General features: G+C 41.8%; 2 protein-coding genes across 11 annotated transcripts in view; one reads left to right on the top strand and one right to left on the bottom strand.

The window, feature by feature from the left end:
* Positions 1 to 548: 548 nt before the first annotated feature.
* flad1 (flavin adenine dinucleotide synthetase 1) lies at positions 549 to 10543 on the bottom strand. Of its 10 annotated transcripts, none has more exons than XM_030749104.1 (11): positions 7352 to 7470; positions 6342 to 6434; positions 5777 to 5936; positions 4913 to 5290; positions 3998 to 4111; positions 3635 to 3902; positions 3129 to 3276; positions 2610 to 2708; positions 2249 to 2438; positions 1055 to 1128; positions 550 to 973 (listed from the first exon to the last, which is right to left on the bottom strand). In XM_030749104.1, the coding sequence occupies exons 2-11, from the start codon at positions 6347 to 6349 to the stop codon at positions 838 to 840; spliced, it is 1575 nt and encodes a 524-aa protein (XP_030604964.1). In that variant the 5' UTR covers positions 6350 to 6434; positions 7352 to 7470; the 3' UTR covers positions 550 to 837. The 10 variants fall into 10 exon arrangements, with proteins under 10 accessions (XP_030604961.1, XP_030604964.1, XP_030604965.1 ...); XM_030749105.1 differs by lacking the exon at positions 7352 to 7470 and adding an exon at positions 6542 to 6666; XM_030749106.1 differs by lacking the exon at positions 7352 to 7470 and adding an exon at positions 6516 to 6534.
* shc1 (SHC (Src homology 2 domain containing) transforming protein 1) overlaps positions 9395 to 18086 on the top strand; it is a 22931-nt gene continuing 14239 nt past the window's right edge. The window contains exon 1 of the mRNA XM_030749091.1: positions 9395 to 9603. The gene's annotated coding sequence lies outside the window, so the exon portion shown is untranslated. The remainder of the gene's footprint in view (positions 9604 to 18086) is intronic.

The following is an 18086-nucleotide window of genomic DNA, read 5'->3' as shown; positions in this document are numbered from 1 at the left end:
GGGGTATGAGGGACGGCCTAGAAGTGGTAATTGCTGGTGTAACAGTGTGTGCAGCCCCGCGGTGGCCTCGTAAGCGACCCGCTTTATTAGATCGGCCGGTATCGATCCACGCTGCGCGGTGTTGACTAATCTCCAGGCGGGGAGAGGGAGAGCGCGGATCGATGAGCCTGGATTCAATCATGTCTGGAAACGGAGAAGGTAATTTATTATAATCACGGGTGCTAAATAGAAAACGTGAGAACAACGCGCCCGTGAGGGCTTCAAAGAGAACTACAGCCAGCGGTGAGGAGATGCTGTTAAACGCGCTGCAGCCTGCAGTTCTGGATCTTCAGTGGGAGACGCGGATTAGTAAGTAAGAGCCTGCTGGGTGGCCTTCATCACAGAGTTTCTCAAATCTAGTTTTCTCACCATGATGAGAAAAAATCTTTTCACATGATTTACAAATACATTTTGATGGAGCCTGTCTTTCTGGTGGAGTGTTGTTATTGGATTTAGAGTTAAGACAAAGGGAGGTATGAATAAGTTAAGTGAAGAGCTATATTGAACGCCCTGCAGATTCCCATTTGTATGTGAGAGCCCTCTTAAAGTAACATGACAATGGAAGAGAAAAAAAAAAGACATGTTTTATTCAACAGCACAGAGAGCCATTACTTTAGACTCACACACACACACAAGCAACACAGTACACACATTTTCTGTGATCTCATTCTGCAGTCAGACATGGTATTTTTGAAAAGCTCCTTCTTATGAATTAAATTATTTTAATGGTTAGCAGACGTAAAAAAAAAAAAATTGGCTCTATGAAGAACAGGTCAAGTAACAAGAGAAGAGGTGATTTCAGGCACGAGAGTTTCGCTCCTCGTCTTCATTCTCCAAGAGGTAGGCTGGCTTGTATCGGGTCACCCCCCTCGCGTCCACCATCTTGAGGGCCTCGTTTCGACTGGTGTTGTCCATACTGCCGAGTGAAGTGTACCTGCATTTCCACAGAGACATTTAAGCCCTAAAGGTCTGCTTTTAAGCTGTGCACACCTGAATGAAGAGAACACATCCTTACCCTTTATCATAGAGGATACAGTAGGGCACATATAATGTCCTCAAGAATGCCCAGATGTCATGATATGTCCAGTCCTGGAGAGTGTTAGAAAACAAATTTAATTGGTTTGCAACTGACTCACTTTGTTCAGACTAGAAGAACTCATCCTCTGTGGAGTCCTTTTAGATGTACTCATGAGATCAAGTACTACATAAATTATCTTGAATTGAGGTCAATGGTTAAATGTGCCTGTGCTTACATGTGCTCCACCATTGCAGCTGACACAGTACTAGCATTAACAATAAAGTCAAATAAAGCAGGTGACTGTCTTTTTGCTTATGCACTTCCATTCTAAACAGATGAATAACACATTAGCTACAAAAGCGTAATGCTATTCAGCAAAAAGCCCTGCAATAATTTCGATTTTGTGACCCTTTCGTGTTGAGATGCAAACATGTGTCCCCACCATTCTGTATTGGTGTTGCATTAGAAAGCCTTTTAATGTATAGTGAGGTTTTGCAGACACGTGACAACTAACCATGCGGACGCAGCCTGGAGCAGCCAGGGATCGAGCCACCAACCCCTTTGATTAGTAGATGACCTGCTCTACCTCCTGAGCTACAGCCACCCCCGAGTATTTGCAGACAAACATGAAAAACTACAGACATGAAAAACTGCAGGAAACTGTGGCAACCTGCTAGCAACCAAAGCAATCATTAGGCGGTTTTCGGTGCAGCACCTTCGTTGGCAACTGATTTCACCCAGTGAGTTCCAGCAACTCCCAGGAACCACTGCCAACCAGCCAGGGAGCACACATTTTTCACCAGCAACCGGTGGTTGTATCATATCCAATGTGGCGGACAGCTCTTGAGCAATGTGCGCATGACGCCACAAGAGAAGCCTCGAGAGCTTTGAAAAGATATTTTAATACAAAACAAAAACAAAAAAAAAAAGTAGCTTCTTCTGCAGCAATATATTGTAATTTTAAAATCATGGCACATACTTAAGAAATACTTTATTACGAATGTGAATAAAGCAAAAAAAAAAAATCTGTGTTGTTTTCTGTTTAAAATATTTGGCGTTATTTTCCACCTTTATTTTGACTTTATTCGGGTCTAGAAAGAGAGGAAGTAAAGAACGAGAGAGACAAAAAAAAAGGTCCTGGAAATGAAACCTTGAGGTATGGTCTTAGACCCCCCACTGTGTGTCACTCACCAGTAATGGGTTGACTCTCATGTAGTCGGGCCACCCAGGATCAGTAGGACACATGGGTGTGAGTGTGAGTGAGTACGGGTCACTCCTCCTGGTCCCCATCAGTACGGCTTTTAGCTCCGGCTTTCGTTCCTTCACCTCACTCAGTGCTTGGCGAATACTTCCCTCCACAGCGAACAGCTCCAGGCCGTATCTTTGGAAGACACAACGCCAAGCAATAAGATAGGGACACTTTTTTTCTTTATTTTAACTAACTGGACTGGTAACATCTACAGCCAAAAATGCATTAAAATACATTACATCAAACTGAAAAAAACAACCAATAAAACTGCTTGGATAGACAGCTAGATGACAGATGGCTCACCTTTTTGTTGTGTCCTGTAGAAATCTCTCCATTTCTGGGAATGGAGAGACAATACGAATATACAGAACTTTCACCTTGTCCTTAACATCTGGATATCGACTGACAGTGACAGGAAGAGAGAAATGGGACATTAAGAAAACGATAAGCAACGCTGGCACTGAAAAGAAAAAAAAAAAAAGAATCAGATAAGTGCTTGTTCTTCTTATCGTCATCTCCCACTATCTGCCCAGCACAGGTTGGGAAAAGTCCAAGAAGTAGTCCGTCATATCCAAGATTTTCTTAGTCTAAGTGCTGCCCTCCAACAAGGTTTCTTTTTCCATTTACTTCCTGCTGAGATCTCACACCCCACTGTGCTCTAATGCTATCATTAAGTTTTTAATTTGAATCTCCATTTTCATTTTTCATCTCTCAGGTCATTTGTTTTTTTTTCCCCTCAGATTAAAAAATTCCACAAAAAAAAAGAAACAAACAACAAAAAAAAAAAATTCTGTCTCATCTCAGCTTCTCCCCTCCTGTTACCGTTTCAGTGCAGCATAGTAGAGATGGAGCAGCGCTGTGCAGTCTTTGCCCCCATTGAAGCCAACACAGATTTGCTCTGTTGAATATTGATGGAGCGCAGCCTCTATTGTTTTCAGTGCAGACATGACTTTCTCACCCAACTCTGTACCTGTGGGAAGGAATCAACAGCAAGAGGATGTTTTATAGTTAATGCAGTTAAACTGTGAGGCCTTTTAGAAATGATCCCACATTTCTACATCAAATCCACAGTACAGAAAAAAAACTGCTTGTGGTTTGTCATAGCTTAGTTACTGAAACTTTATTTTAATGTATTCACTATTCTCTCTCACAAAGTTATATTCTTTTTTTATTATGCACTGTGATTTTTACAGCTTTAATTACTTTAATATTTTAGCTTCCGTTATTGGTCCCAGTGCCTGTGTAAAATGCACAAGTCAGTATTCATTTTATATCAAGATGAAACATTATGTGTCGTTTTCTATTTCTCGCCACATACTCCTCCTCACCACTGTTGGCCAATGTGTACACCTCAGCGGGGGCTACAGACACCGGGTCTGTGACTAAGGGCACCACGCTGCCCTTGGGCAAGTTATCTAGCAGCTGTGTTCGGGCTTTGTCCACTTCCTCCTGGCTGTCTGAGTCCAGGACCAGCCTAACTCTGTGATAGTTGCTCAACCAATCAGGGTAGGAGCCAAGAGCCACCTTTCGGCCCCAATCAGCCTGCAGATTGGTCAACACAGGTGCAATATCTGTCTCATCTGCATCCACAAACACCTTTAAAAAAAAGGATATCTGGTTATCTAAATTGCTGCATTTTAATGGTGTATTCAGAGTGGATTTGTAAGTGATAGGTATGGTTATCGAGTTACCTCACGAGTGTGAAAGGTGGTCCCTGAACCAGCAAAGAGGTGCTCCAGCCCACTGAAGGACTTCTCCATCAAAGACGGGACCCCAGGAAAGATGTACACATTACGTACACTGACCTGGGACAAAAAGGTAGACGCATCGAATCGTAAGAAAAGATGTGGAGCAGTGTTTGAACCAGTAAGGTTCAAGAGCCAATATCTACATCTAACAAGCAATATAAGCCTCATTCTTGATACCACAGGGAGCTACCGAGTGTGTCTGGAATCTCATATTAATATAAATGAAAACTCTTGAAACTATTACTGAGATATGATGTAGGAATTAAATCACATCTCTGCAACCCAGAGACATAACAATTGAAGATGGATGGATGGATGGATGGATGGATGGATGGATGGGATTTACAGTTTGCTTAATGTTAGATTTTTATTTTTGCTAAAGTGAATGCTATATATTCTCATTTACAGCTAACAAGCATGAGAATGGTATCTAACTTCTCATCCACCTTTTGCAGAGAAAAGAACTGTTTTAAATCCTTCGATGGCTAACTGTAAATTCTTGCAGGATAATAATGCACTGCACTTCTCAACTTGAAATACATTAATAAAGCACCAGGCACATTAACCATGCAGCATACTACAGTGCTCCTTAAAGGAAAAATGTCAAAATGTAATGATTTAGCGACTTACAAGTAAGAGGTGTGAATACTTTTCACACCTGGTGTCTGTGTGTGCTCAGTGTATTTATTATTTTGCCCTGCTTTTCCCTCCTTCAGCATTTAGCTAAAACACCTTCACTTCTGTTTACCTAAAAGAGTCTGTCAAGAGACGTCAAGAGAGTATTGTTTCCATATAGCTTAGACATATTTGAAGTAATTTTGTGTTGTATAAAAACTCCTCTGTACTGAGTTCACTCACCAGAGGGTAACGGTGCTTTTGCCCAGTCTGAGGGTCAGTTCCATAGTTGAGTTTGGCTGAGTGAGGCACCATGGCCAGCTTCATAGGAGCACTGTTTTTGTCCATCACCCCAAAGAATTCTTCAACCAGCCGGCTGAGCTCAGGATGGGGATATAACTCCTCTTGGAATGCCATGGCAACGCTCTCTAAGGTGACGTCATCGTGAGTGGGGCCTATACCCCCTGATGTGATGAGGTGTGTATACTGGGATGAAAGGAGGGTCACCTCTTTGGCAATGACCTCCTGCACATCTGGTACGACTGTTATGCGCTGCACAGACACTCCGAGCCTCCTAAGTGCTTTAGTTAGAAAGGTGCTGTTGGTGTCCACTGTGTGACCCTGAAAGAGACACCATATGTACATCAAATTCCAAGAACTTTAAAAAAAATAATAAAATAAAAAATCCAAGGTCTGGCTTGATGAAATTCAAGGACTGCTGCTGATTTTCAGGGAGAGAGACGTGACATTGGACAAAAATCAAAGGCTTCATGTTTAAAACATGATCATGTCAAATCAAAATATAATGGTGGGCTTGTCATTTTAGAACCAGCCACAGCTGTCACATCAAATGAACATCACAGTTTTTTCCTGAGGTCATGAAATGCACATCGGAGACTGGATAGAGGTCCAAACACTTAGGCATACAGAGGATGGTGTATGTTAAACATTGCGCAGTGCATTCAAGCTCCTACTTTTGTTACAAAAAAAAAACAACAATGGGTTTATTTTGAGTTTCTCAATTCCACAAACTCTGAAGGATTCTCAGTGGGGTGTTGTCGCTCACATGAAGCTTAAATGCCACACAAGGCACAACAACAAAATCACCTTAAGAATCTCATCTCCAATGATGAGGATGGCTGCAGTGGGAGCATCCCCGTTGGCCGCAGAAGACAAACTGGAGCTTGTGGACATGGTTGCAGTGCTGAGATGAGCTACCAGTCTCCTTACACGCACCGCTGCTCTACTGAGCTGTGGAAAAGAAAAGCTGGGAAACATAGAAACAAATTCATTAAACACAGTTTATTACACATTTACACTAAATTTGAACTAAAGATATATCAACACTCAACAAAGTTAAAAACTCCTCAAGTAGACAAGACCTCCTCGGCATAGCATGTAAGCATATGTGATATTAAATGCATTGTGTAGTATATTCAATTGTTAATATGCAAAAGGGTCACAAATTAAAGGAAAAACCAATATAAAGTGTCTTTGGAGTGCTTTAAAAAATGGCCATAATAGCATAACAGAGGAAACCAATGCATTCAGTACTAAGGTCAAGTGTTCAAGTTTTTCCTGTAACTTTTCACCTATTTGTGCATTAATAGAGTGTCTATTATTTCGTTGCTTTTATTGTGGCACAGTGTACCTACAAGTAAATGTTTCTTACATCAGCATGAAGCGACACAGAGCATCCGAAAAAGTTTCAGTGTGGCTCAGCCCCTCTTCTCTGATATAATGCGACTACTAGCAGAGGGTATCTCTGGAAGAGCATACACCAAGAAAACAGAGGAAAGGGTCAGTTGTCAGCTTGTGAATAACTTGAGTATTTCTGCTCCATTACCTTTACAATGACATTTAATCAGTTACTTCAGTCTACTGATACATCTGTCTCTCTGTGTTAGCCCTGCGACAGGCTGGCGACCTGTCCAGGCTGTACCCTGCTTCTGGCCCTATGACAGCCGGGATAGGCTCACTCCCCCACCCCCGCGATCCTGAAAACGATAAGCGGAAGAAGATGGATGGATGTCTACTGATGTGAAGTTGAAATAAGAAAAGTGTTGTTTTTAAAACACTAGACTTTGATGATTAAAATTCACTTATTGCTGATAGAACAGTTTTATTTCTATTTAATGAGTGTGTTAACTGTTGTATATAATTGGATCGCAGCAGTCACCTGTGCATCACTAACGCTGATACTATCTTGTGGATTCACTACAAGGTTAGGGTGTAACAGTTTCAGGGGGTTTTTTTTGTTTTTTTTTTTAATTTAGTGTTTCTGTTTGAAGCAGATATGAAACACCTTTTGCCTCCAGTGTTTGAAAGCTTAGCAAATTACTGACAAAAAATAAACTTTGTGATAACAAAACAAAGACACCTACGTATATGACACAGATGTGTTGAAAAAGAGTAAACAGAAAAAAATACAGATTCTTCCAGTTATCTTTATGTTAAGCTTCGCATCGTGCATAAATGGGGAGTAACCTCGGAGTTTCAATCACAAGAGTATCCTGTTTTGCACCTGCTTGCACATTCTGCGTTGCGTAGCATGTCAAGTTATTTAACGGGACGAAATTAAACTGAACTCGGATAAATTCATTTTACGCTCAAAGCTAATATGCCAAATGATATCAAACAAGGTGTGTAACACTAACTGTCCAAGTCTCCTCGGTAGGTTACCTGTGAGGGGTAATGGCAACAAGCCAGAAGTAGAATTCAAGTATATGTGCATACTCCGTTTTGTCTATGCTGTCGATTTCTCCCGACTAACACGTTTAATGTGAGGAAATACCTGGATGTTAAATTTATTATTAAATTTATTATTTATTGTTAAATTTATTATCTAGTAACCGACCTCACTAAAACCGAGGGAACTTACCCCTCAGCGGCATATGTCCGTGCTACGTACCCTATCACCTCCGGCTACTTGTCGCTCAAGACATGACGTAACCCTCCAATAACACTATGGCAGCCAATCATATTTACGGAGGTGGGTCTTAACGGCCGGCGACTTCACGTGCGCGAAAGTCATTTCAGGACGTGGCGGAATCAGCACAGGCAATGTGGAGTAATAAATATCGCTGACTCAACGTAAATGCAAGAAGTATTAGCCAAACGCTAATAATGTAACTTCTCAGCAGCGGCAGCACCCGGAAGAAGCCAGGGAAGCACTCTGCCCGAATCAAAGGAGATTACTATAACTCGTGCGCCCCTGCTGGCTGGAGGACTGACAAATCAAAGACCCCCAAATACTACTATTAAACTCATAATTACTGTTCGCCTGTGGGTGGAGCATGTTGGCGTATTCTTATCCGCTTTGTCTGCCAGTGGATGAAATATTAAACCGAATTGAGATGAATTGCATCTCACGCGCAGCATTTTAGTGGTTTCAAAACACATTTACGGTTTAAGCTGTACTAATTGCGTCTCCATTCATTAACAATTAATCAAGTTAAGCACTGATCCTGGAGCAGTGATTATTGTGCATTTAACACCGCTCACCCAGCTCATTTAACACACATAATTCATGTACTGTTTCTCTATCAGAATATATGATCTTCAATACAATAATTTATTTAAATGTTGTATAGTATTATTGTTACATGTTATGCAGCAGCTATTTATTCTGTTCAGTCCACTTTGCTGCTGTAATAATATGATTTTTTTAATTGTGCGGACTAATAAAACCTCTTGTGTTTTTATTCTGTAGAACAGTTTTGTCGATGAAGTCCTTATCTATTTGAAAAATAAAAAGGTTTTAGTAGTTATATGAAGGCTCGTCATACCATATTTACACTTAAATGAGTCAGTTTAAAATAAGAAATTATGACGTAAATGTGTAATTCTGAAATGCAAGGCCAACCGAGCTTCTTACATTCATGTTTCTTGTTTTTTGTATTTTCCTGGAGGAAATTGGTTTCAGCAATGCAAGGACAACCCTGTTTCACAGTTACATTTTCATATGTTTCAGTGGGTAAAAAAAAAAAAGAAGCGCATGTCGCCTGTATTATCGCCGAGATTTTGCGCTGACGTTACTCTTTCAGTGACTCAGCATGCACTGAAACTGCGGAATTCAACCACTCCTTTGTTATCTGTGCTTTTCCTGCGCTATAGTGTGTCTATTATGCATACAATCTGTGGTTAAGATCTTGATCTTGGGGTTTAGCGTCTTGCTCAAGGACACATTTACCTGTTGATGGTAAACTCTTCACCAATCAAATTGCTTTAAAAACATATCCAAATATATGGACATCATGAAAAAATTTGTTTTTAACTTGTGTGGATGCAATGTATATGCACTAATCACTGTACATCCCAGTGTTTGTGGTAGTAACAGAGCTGTCAGCAGTTTATGACTCGAGCTATAATGATGCTGACGCTTGTTTTGCTTTGGTTTGTTTCGGTACCAAGAGCTGGCCATCGCGGTCTCCTTCTAAAGGCTGGAAAAGCAAAACTTCAGGCGAAAACCAGCTGTTCGTGTGCTGTATTTATTTACGGTAAATTACATGTGCAACTGCAGACTTTTGGCTCTCGATCAGGGATTTCTACTTTTGCGCAACCTACACTCACTGTTCCAGGTGCAAAACGCCAGGCGCGTGCTCACGCGCGCGCACACACACACAGAGGCACAGAGAGAAAAGAGAGAAAGAAAGAGGGAGAGGATCCGGATGACGTTACTTTGCTCGCGGAAGTGACTTCTGTCGTGATCGTGGAGGGGGAGGTAGGGGGAGGAGGCAGGGACGGAAAGGGAGAGGAAAGAAGAAGTTTAGACTCTTCTTTTATGAAGTTAACCATCAAATCTTCAAGGATCCCGACGGACCAAACTGTCAGCACTTTGCCCTGCGATACGAAATTAAGCTGAACTTTGTGCAGCAGTAGCTGCAACTTGGTGGGCAGGAGGGGCAGTAAAGGGAAAGGGAGGAACAGAGCTGGTAAGTTGCTCGTTAAAGTTGCCCACACTTTTTGGGGGAGTATGGTGCGGACTGTGCGTGCTGTGCGTCAGTCTCACGCAGTTATAGCGCATACGAAAAGTTTGAGGAAACTGATTATGTGCTAAATTTGTGGTACCCGCAGGGACGCATTGTTCTGCCTGACTACAGCCCAATGTTTCGCTGTTACATTACGACACTGTTGCAGTCCAGTCTGTTGGGTTAAAAAAAAAAAAGTTAATGATCAGGCCGGAGGGTGCCACACATTAACTAAATGTTTAACTTCTGTTCGTGTTCTCAAACTTTGTGTGTGTTGTGTCAGGTTTTAATATAAAAGCCTAAAGCCTAAGCAAGCTTTTGATGGAGCAGTGCGTAACTGGAGCCTCTGTTAATGGAATGGAACAGAACAGAAAATGATCAGTAATCAACTTTGTGGACATTGGATGAACATAAACAGTAGAGAGCAGGTCACTCACATGCCTTTTCTGACGTTTTCTGAGCTGAAAATTAGAGTTATTTTTAGGTATTCTTTGGCATGAAAAGGCCAGCTTTTTTTGCTGCTGTCATCTTTTCCAGCTTCCTAACATTCACTCTTTTAGCAAACTAAGTGTTGGACTCTTGCAACCAAAATAGGAACTATTTTATTAGGAACTAAAGTCCATATAAGAAATGGTCCTGTATTGAAGTCTGCCTGATTTTCTTCCAGGTTATAAATTGTCAGTTAGGTAGTCCTTAGGGGCCATTAACACACACACACACACACACGTAGAAAATCAGACAAAAAAAGCTTACTTAATGTTCCCCCGCTGTGCGCATCCATGGAGACCGGTCACCAAAACACACCTCAGATGTGTAAAGCAGGGTCAGTGTGACAGCGTTAAAGTTCACATTGAACAAGTGAAGGACAGACTATTACGGCTGCAGACCCAAGGCTACGTGGGATGATTGAGGTGGCTGAAGGCAGTGGGCTCAGTTCTGTTATCAGGGTCAGCCACACCGCTCAGACCAGAAGCCCATGACACGATATTATATGAGTCAAGTTATCTCCACTGATGAAATGGAGGCGAAGGGAAGGTCCAATCAACATCTGATCCCAAAAAAAGCAGTAGGTTCAGACACATGTCAAGAGCCAGACAAATGGGGGCATGTGCATCCAGGCACACATACACAAACGCAACACAGACAGAAGGACAGTCTGAGACACAAACTGTCAGTCAAAGTCGAGCATCTCGGCCACTCTATCACAGCACCCGCGCAGTCCAAAATCCACTTGATTAAAATTGGATCTGTCCAATTCTGTTCAAACCTCTCAGTCACCGGTAAAAGCCTTCGTCCTGATTGACGGCAACGCGTGACGCTTGATTGTTAGTTTCACACTGACAGGTGTGCGCAGAGCCCGTACGTCTCAGTACGCAGTGCAAATGTTGCCGCTGATATTAGACTTAAATTTGGCTTGTGATACTTTAAACATTGTTATTGACAAAACGCATCTCGAGATTGTTGACACTGTGTACACTTTTTTTTGTGTGTGGGTGGCTTGCCATGTGAGGATGTGTTTTTTCTGGGTCCTTGTATTTGTACGTGCACTATATCTGACTGCCCGACGCCGTGGGTGTGTGTTTGTGTGTTTTCTTAAAAATGTATTTCCTGGTGTGTCTGAGCGCATTCTGGAAACCAACTGTAGGAGTTTGTTTTTCAGGTCATAGCATGTGGTTGTCCGTCTCTGCCTTCGTACAATAGGGCCGAGTCTCAGCTGCGTTTCCTCCTGCGGTGCTCAGCCTAGCGCAGCGTGCTCAGTGCTCGGTACGTTGCGTGAGCCACAGTTTGATTAAAATCTCGTCCTGTGATGCTAAAAGGAGAAGTGACTGCAGCTTCGGCTGAATTTTAAGCCGCATAACGAATGTCGATGGTATTTTTGAATTCTGCATGAGAGGTTCTGATTGCTATATTTTCATATGCAGCACTTTGCATTAGTGTGGGTCTCTTGTGTCACGTGTCTAAGTTGAAAGCCGGTTTGTGTCTTTATTGTGGCTAGTCTCTCTTTACCTACTTGGAAAGCTGAGATTGCATTTTCAGAAGTTCTCTCTTCTTGCAGATCAGAGTTTCCTCATGCTCAAATCATCGTGGGCTCTTAGTATGTTTTTAAACTGAATGATGAGACAGGACACGTGCATGCCTACAAAGCAGATCTCAAAAAGGGAAAATATATTTAACAAAATTAGAGTGCTATATGGAAACTCCACAAATTTGTGCTATTGGGTTTAGACTGTCTGCTGATATTCTGGTTTTTGTGGTACAACTTGTCAAATTTGTTCAATCCAGCATGAAATGTGAATGAAAATAACGTTTTCTTCATTTTTGTGACTGAGAATTTCATTTGAAAAAGTACTCTACATGTTTTAATTTGCATTACTGTGAAATACAACTATGTACCATTCAGAAAGTAAGACTAGTTTTCTTTTGCAATGTGATATATATATATATAGTGTGTGTGTGCCCAAATATAGGACTTTAGTGGATTGTTCAATTTATTTATTTATTTTTTTATTATGTTAACTATCCCAGCTGCCAGCCCCACTGGGGCCATAAATCGCATAAGTGGATGGATGGATGGACGTTAACTACCCAATACTCCAGGGATCCTCAAATCCAGGCCTCGAGGTCCGGTGTCCTGCAGGTTTTAGATGTCCCTGATCCAACACACCTGAATCAAATGGCTGAATTACCTCCTCAGTATGCAGTCAAGTTCTCCAGAGTCCTGCTAATGACTTCTATATTTGACTCAGGTGTGTTGGATCAGGGACACAACTAAAACCTGCAGGACACCGGACCTCGAGGCCTGGATTTGAGGATCCTGCAATAAAAAATTTTTTATGTATCTGTCCCAAATTACGGATCCTGATTTGTTTTATGATGAGAAAGGCCGGTGAAAATGTCAGGCTTTTATCATGTTTGAACATTACCTCTGATTTAAATGTGCAAAAGAAAAACAGGCCTGAATATAGGTACATGGGCATTTAAAAAAAAAATCTAGAAAAGTATTTTATATTTGAGGCTAAAATTTCACAGCAATGATTATCAAAATTTTAAACTGTAAAAATTTCAGTCAGATTGGAGCACAAAATGCTCTATAGAAGTGATGTTTTGAGATGGAATGACCTTACATGCTCTCACAAGCAGCACTTGTGAGACTGAAGTTGTTCCTCGTTAAAACAAGGTCACGTTAGGTCATGTTAACCTCTCAGAGCTGTTACTGTTTTGATTTTTATGGAACTCCTCAACATGCGCTTTTCAGAAGCCGTTGATTAACATTATGCAGATACAATTGGACATAAAACAGTGTTTAAAGGAACGGCACTAAAATAAATGGACTTGGAAACTTGCTAAAACATTAGCAAATGGAAAGTAAACGTGACTTGGCAAGATGTACTTAAATGAAAAAATGCAGTCTTAATATTTTGCGTCACATGCTGTAAAACAGTCTTCCCCTGCATTAATGTTCACCTTTGCTTGCTGTGTGATCAGCTCATTAGTTCTGGTCTCCAAACCTTTGCTCGTTTAACAAAAGGAAGCTGCACAAACTCGGCAAAGCTACGACTTAAATCCAGAAGCATACGTGTGTGAAGAAAACCCAACCGAGTATTTAATGCAAAATTGAACACTTGAAGAATTTTGATACTCAGTGCTACAAAGAAGGAAGCACTCTCAGTCGCCACTGAGAGTGTTCAAAGTTTCGATGAAGAAATAACGCAGTTCACGACAAGTAAGCCGTTAGACCGAGAAGGAAGTTGTAAAGTGGAAGTCGTAAGTGGAGCAAGTCAGAGAGTGGTAGCAGGAAAGGAATGATGGAAGGAGATAGAGATGTGGGAGTGTGGTTAGACGGGGGTGGTGGTGGTGGTGGAAGGGGTGGTGGAAGCACAACCCAAAATAGCCAGCTCACATGTTTGCTGTGTGCGTAGTGAGCGATGGAACTGACAGAGCTCCTGCTGAAGCCCTAGCTGATCTAATGTTCACCCTCAGCCTAATTTTTGAAAACTTGATTGACATTTTCCTGTGTGTCTGCTTATTTATGTTTGCATTTGAGACTTTCCCGTGTGAGTTACACTCACTCACTCACTCCCTCCCTCCCTCCCGCCTATTGTTCTTTCTTCATTCATCACTGTCTTTCTCGTCTTCATAATGTGAGCTGATGTTAGTCAGCATCTCTGGCAAGAATCCACGAGGAAAGGTCAGTATTGAGGCCCCTTTTACTCATCTACACTAAGTTCAAGAAAGGATGAATGAGGTGGGTCAAATCAGATTACACACACAGACATACAGTGGAAGAGCAGACAGCAGATGTGGCCCTGCAGCGTGTGCATTAGATCCAGAGCTCGTTCTTAGTCCGTCTCCGATTGTTTTGTCTAATAAATACTGACCAGCTGCAGTTTCCACAGACTTCTGGAGGCATAGAAACACAACTCAAACTTGCTAACTCGCACTGGGCAAGCTGAGACAAAACATCCTACACATGTGGTCCTTTGAGCTGATTCCTTTCATTCCACAGAGTATGTTTCAACATGCACACTGGATTGTTGCTTTTCCCCTTTCACTCTTCCTCTCTCCTTCCCTCTCTTTCCGCTACTTTATCCATCTCCGTATTGCTCTGCCTGTTCCCTGTGTCAATGTTGTGTGTGTCTGTGTGCTCGATGAACTGGGCTGTTGATATGAAGAAGGTCCCATGACTCTCTCCACAGCTGGTGCTGGGAGCAAAGCATGCTGGAAGTGCTGCAAGCACCCTGGTTGGAGCACGCTGTAATTTGCTCCTTGATTTGTGTGTTTTTGTGTACCGTGTGCTGATGTGCACCTTGGTGTTTTTAGGGCTACAGACTCACATACAGCTTGTGCTGGCCAATGGAATATATGGTAAGACATTTAAATGATACAAACAGCTGATCAAAAACACATCGTGCTACAGTGGCAAAGGAGTTGCTACTTCTTAATTTGTAGTGTGAAATAGAACGTTCCAAACTCTCACGTCTAATCCAGAAATCGTTGGCTATAAGAGAGCCTGGTGAGGATGTGTCCAAAATAAGACTTATTAGTCGAATTGCTGTCATTTCAGGGCTGCACGATTATACCAAAAATAGACAAAATTGCTCAGGATACTGTGGACACGAGAGTGGTTGTAGTAGGTGTGCAATATTTCACCAGTTAAGATGCGTCCTATCTATTTTCATGAAATTGTAATCAAGTGTTATTAAAGTGTTATGTTTCGGGCTTTAATATGAAAAACCTGGAATGTTCCCTGACCCATTTAAAAGGGTTTCCAAGCAGCATATGGAACATAAAACAAGTACCTTATTCAATAGCTTTTGAACAAAGAACAGCCTTATAAGAAGCAGTGCACTGTGATACATTATATCATGCACCCCTGCTGATTTTATTTTTCTGCACATTTGGCAGCTTTTGTGTTGCAAAAGTTTTCACCTGCAGGAAAGAACTGGAAATTAAAGTCATTTTGAAATCATGCTTGAGTAACTGTACAGCCCTGTGTATGTAAATTTATTGTGGTTTTAATAGGATGGTTACTTGCTTTGCAGTTTGTTAGTTACACCCAGATGAAACGAATACACTCCGAAGTGCTGCAGTAAATCTTACCTTTGTGGGAATTATTTTTTATTTTTTTTTCCTTTTTAACTATTTTCAGAGAGGTATTTATGATTATTTTGGGGGCTGCAGTGTGTGGCCTCATGGAGATGAAAAATGGCTGAACTGGAGTAGTTTCAGTTGGGTGTACCAAATAAGCTGTCATCTCAGTGTGTTTGCTATCTTTTTAACATAAATTCGAGATAGCACATGAACTCTTAATTCGCTGAACCTAATAAAGGAGCACAAAATTTCCATTAGGTCAACCCTAAGCCACAGTGCATCATGTGTTTCACTGGTTATGGGAATGTCGCAGACTGTGGGTGGAGGGTGCTGTCGTCACCAATCATACCAGTCACTACCAATCATATCACTGTGTATGATGATGGATGTTAGCTGCTTGCAGTTGTCTCATTATGAACCTTTGCATCCGTGAGTGCACTGCTAGACATCATGATGATGGTGTAGTGGTGAAATTTGGTACTGCGGGGACTCTTTGGGGTGTCATTTGAGGACTGCTATCCACTCTGCTGGGTTCTTGTGGCACTCTATGGGTGGTTTCCTCTGCTTTCCGCAACACTGCCTTCTCATCAGATGTGCTTGAATGTCAAGACCAGTCTCTGGGATCACTGCTTTATGTCTTCTAGTCTTTTCCCCTAGAGCGCTGTAGTTCTATAGTAACACAGCAAATATTTATTACATGAATGCAGTCTGCCCCCCCCCAAGTTTGTCCACTTTTATCAAGGTTATATAGAGTGACCTCATGTCACAGCACACAGAAGCTATCCATATCCATCCTCTCTCTCTCTCTCTCTCTCTCTCTCCCCCCTCACTCTTTAACTGCATTTCTCAGGTTACCAAACATGAATAAGGGAGGAGCTTTGAATACCCAACATGAACAGCCCATCCTTCCCACACATGCACACACAAACACATGTATCCACCATCCCTTCCCTTCATTCCTTCTTTACATCTCCATCTCCCCTTGGAGTGTGTGCATTACTGTGTAGAAGTGCAGCATCTTGCTGTGCATACACATGTATAGTACTAAATGACTCTGGCTGCAGAGAGAAGGTGGGGGGAAGGGAAGGAAACAGGAAGGAGGTTGCATGGGAGAAAAGGAGGTGGGGAGGGCACACAGGCTGTGGTGCGGTCGTGTGAGTGTGTGTGTGTGTGTGTGTGTGTGTGTGTGAGAGAGAGAGAGAGAGGGAGTAAGAGAGAGAATGGGAGGCAGCATCACGCACCCAGACTGGGAGGAGGGGAGGACAGACAGCATGCTCGTGCTTTTAACAGACAGAGGTGGAAGGAAAGTGGGGATGAGAGACAGACGTGAGGGGAGAAGAGGAGCACAATGAAGGACTACCATTGTCCATTCTGGCAACACTGCCATTTCACCATCTGCTGAAAGAGAGAGAGAGAGAGAGAGAGAGGAGGGACAAAAAGAGGAGGCAGCCAAACGGAGGAGAGGATAGATGGAGAGGAGCTGCCGGCAGTGACTTTGTGAATTAATCGAGCGGAAGAGCGGATCAGAGAAGCACGTTTTTCGGGGAGTGGACGAAGGGAAAGCTAGGAAGAGGAAGGAGAGGACGAATGATCGGACAGGCTGTGGCCGTTCAAACATTAATGTGGTTCTTATGTGAATACGGAACCTAGCTTTAGGAGAGTCACCGTGGATTATCAACTGCATGCTTTATAAACCAAAAAAGGAACTACTTGTTTTGTTTTGTTTTGTTACCATTTATTAAAACACTTAGGGAAATAAGATAAGACTCACTTTATACAGAGCAGTTTAATTACTTTTTTCTTTTCTTTTTTGTAAATACAGACTCATTTGTGATTTTCTTTTTTTTTTGTTCCTATTCTTTATGAGCACAGGATCTACTCTGCAGGATGTTATACAGTCATTATAATCTTTGTTAGCTGCTGCGCAGAATATTCAGGTTGTTTTTATGCAATTTTTCTAAATATCAGTTGTCTGTTTGATGTAAATTCTTTGTGAAGTTGTTTACACAGTTAATAGAAAAGAAACTTGTTCTTTAAAATATTGTCAGTTTTACATGACCTAGTCAGAGTCGGTGCAAGCAGCCAATGTAGGATGTCAACATTGATTGGGTTTTATGACTGGCGCGATGCTGGCCAAACTTTGATCATTTCCTGAACCATATTGATCTTTTAAGGAGTCTGTAGTTTTTCTCCTGTTGGATGAAAAAAAAAAAAAAAAGCTCTAATATAGAGCCTTTGATGGCGCTACTAATTGCTTGTGATGTGATTTGACAAAGTGATTATCCCTTTGTCTGAAGATTTCTGCTGTTGTCAGGAATTCTCAGCCTATATCCTCTGCAGGCATCTCTTTTAATGTCTGTTGCCATAGCAACGGGCAGCGGCTGCAGACAGAACAAGATGTAAAGTTGGTTTTCCTTGTCTTATCTTTTTAAACTGGTGCTGTTCCATTAGGTAATTGTATATATTTACTAGATAAGATGAGATTAGTTCATTGTTGTGTGCAGTTTTTAGAGGTTTTTTTTCTTTCTCTCTACTAGACAGTCCTTGTCTACGCGGAGCTCGGCAAGCTCTGGGAATCAGGGTTGTTTCAGGTCACCTGTCTCCCCCCCCTCCCAATTCTCTGTCTTAGCCTTGTGAGAGTCATCTCCTTCTAGCTTGTCCTGATCTCACCTTTATTAATGACAACTACCATTTCCATCAGTCAAACTGATGAGCTCTTATCAGGAATGACTGGATAAATTAGATTATCGTACTGATTTCACTTGTATCACAGCTGCGTGGCCCCAAGGCCACCAATCACCAGTCATTAGCTGTGTTTGTGACAGCCTTTTCCTTTTGCTGTTTGTCTCTAGGTG

Source organism: Archocentrus centrarchus, chromosome 16 (genome assembly GCF_007364275.1).
Source record: "Archocentrus centrarchus isolate MPI-CPG fArcCen1 chromosome 16, fArcCen1, whole genome shotgun sequence".
Classification (NCBI taxonomy): domain Eukaryota; kingdom Metazoa; phylum Chordata; class Actinopteri; order Cichliformes; family Cichlidae; genus Archocentrus; species Archocentrus centrarchus.
The sequence above is the reverse complement of the archived record's forward strand: the minus strand, read 5'-3'. Positions and strand labels throughout refer to the sequence as shown.

Bases quoted from the DNA above. Each gene is read 5' to 3' on its own strand.
- flad1 (XM_030749101.1), bottom strand. From the start codon at position 5,947: ATGTTTCCCAGCTTTTCTTTTCCACAGCTCAGTAGAGCAGCGGTGCGT. The intron at 4,112-4,912 runs GTGAGTGAACTC...TTTTTGTCCCAG, and splicing joins AAAAGCACCGTTACCCTCTG to GTCAGTGTACGTAATGTGTA. The intron at 1,129-2,248 runs GTGAGTGACACA...AACACTCTCCAG, and splicing joins TGAGAGTCAACCCATTACTG to GACTGGACATATCATGACAT.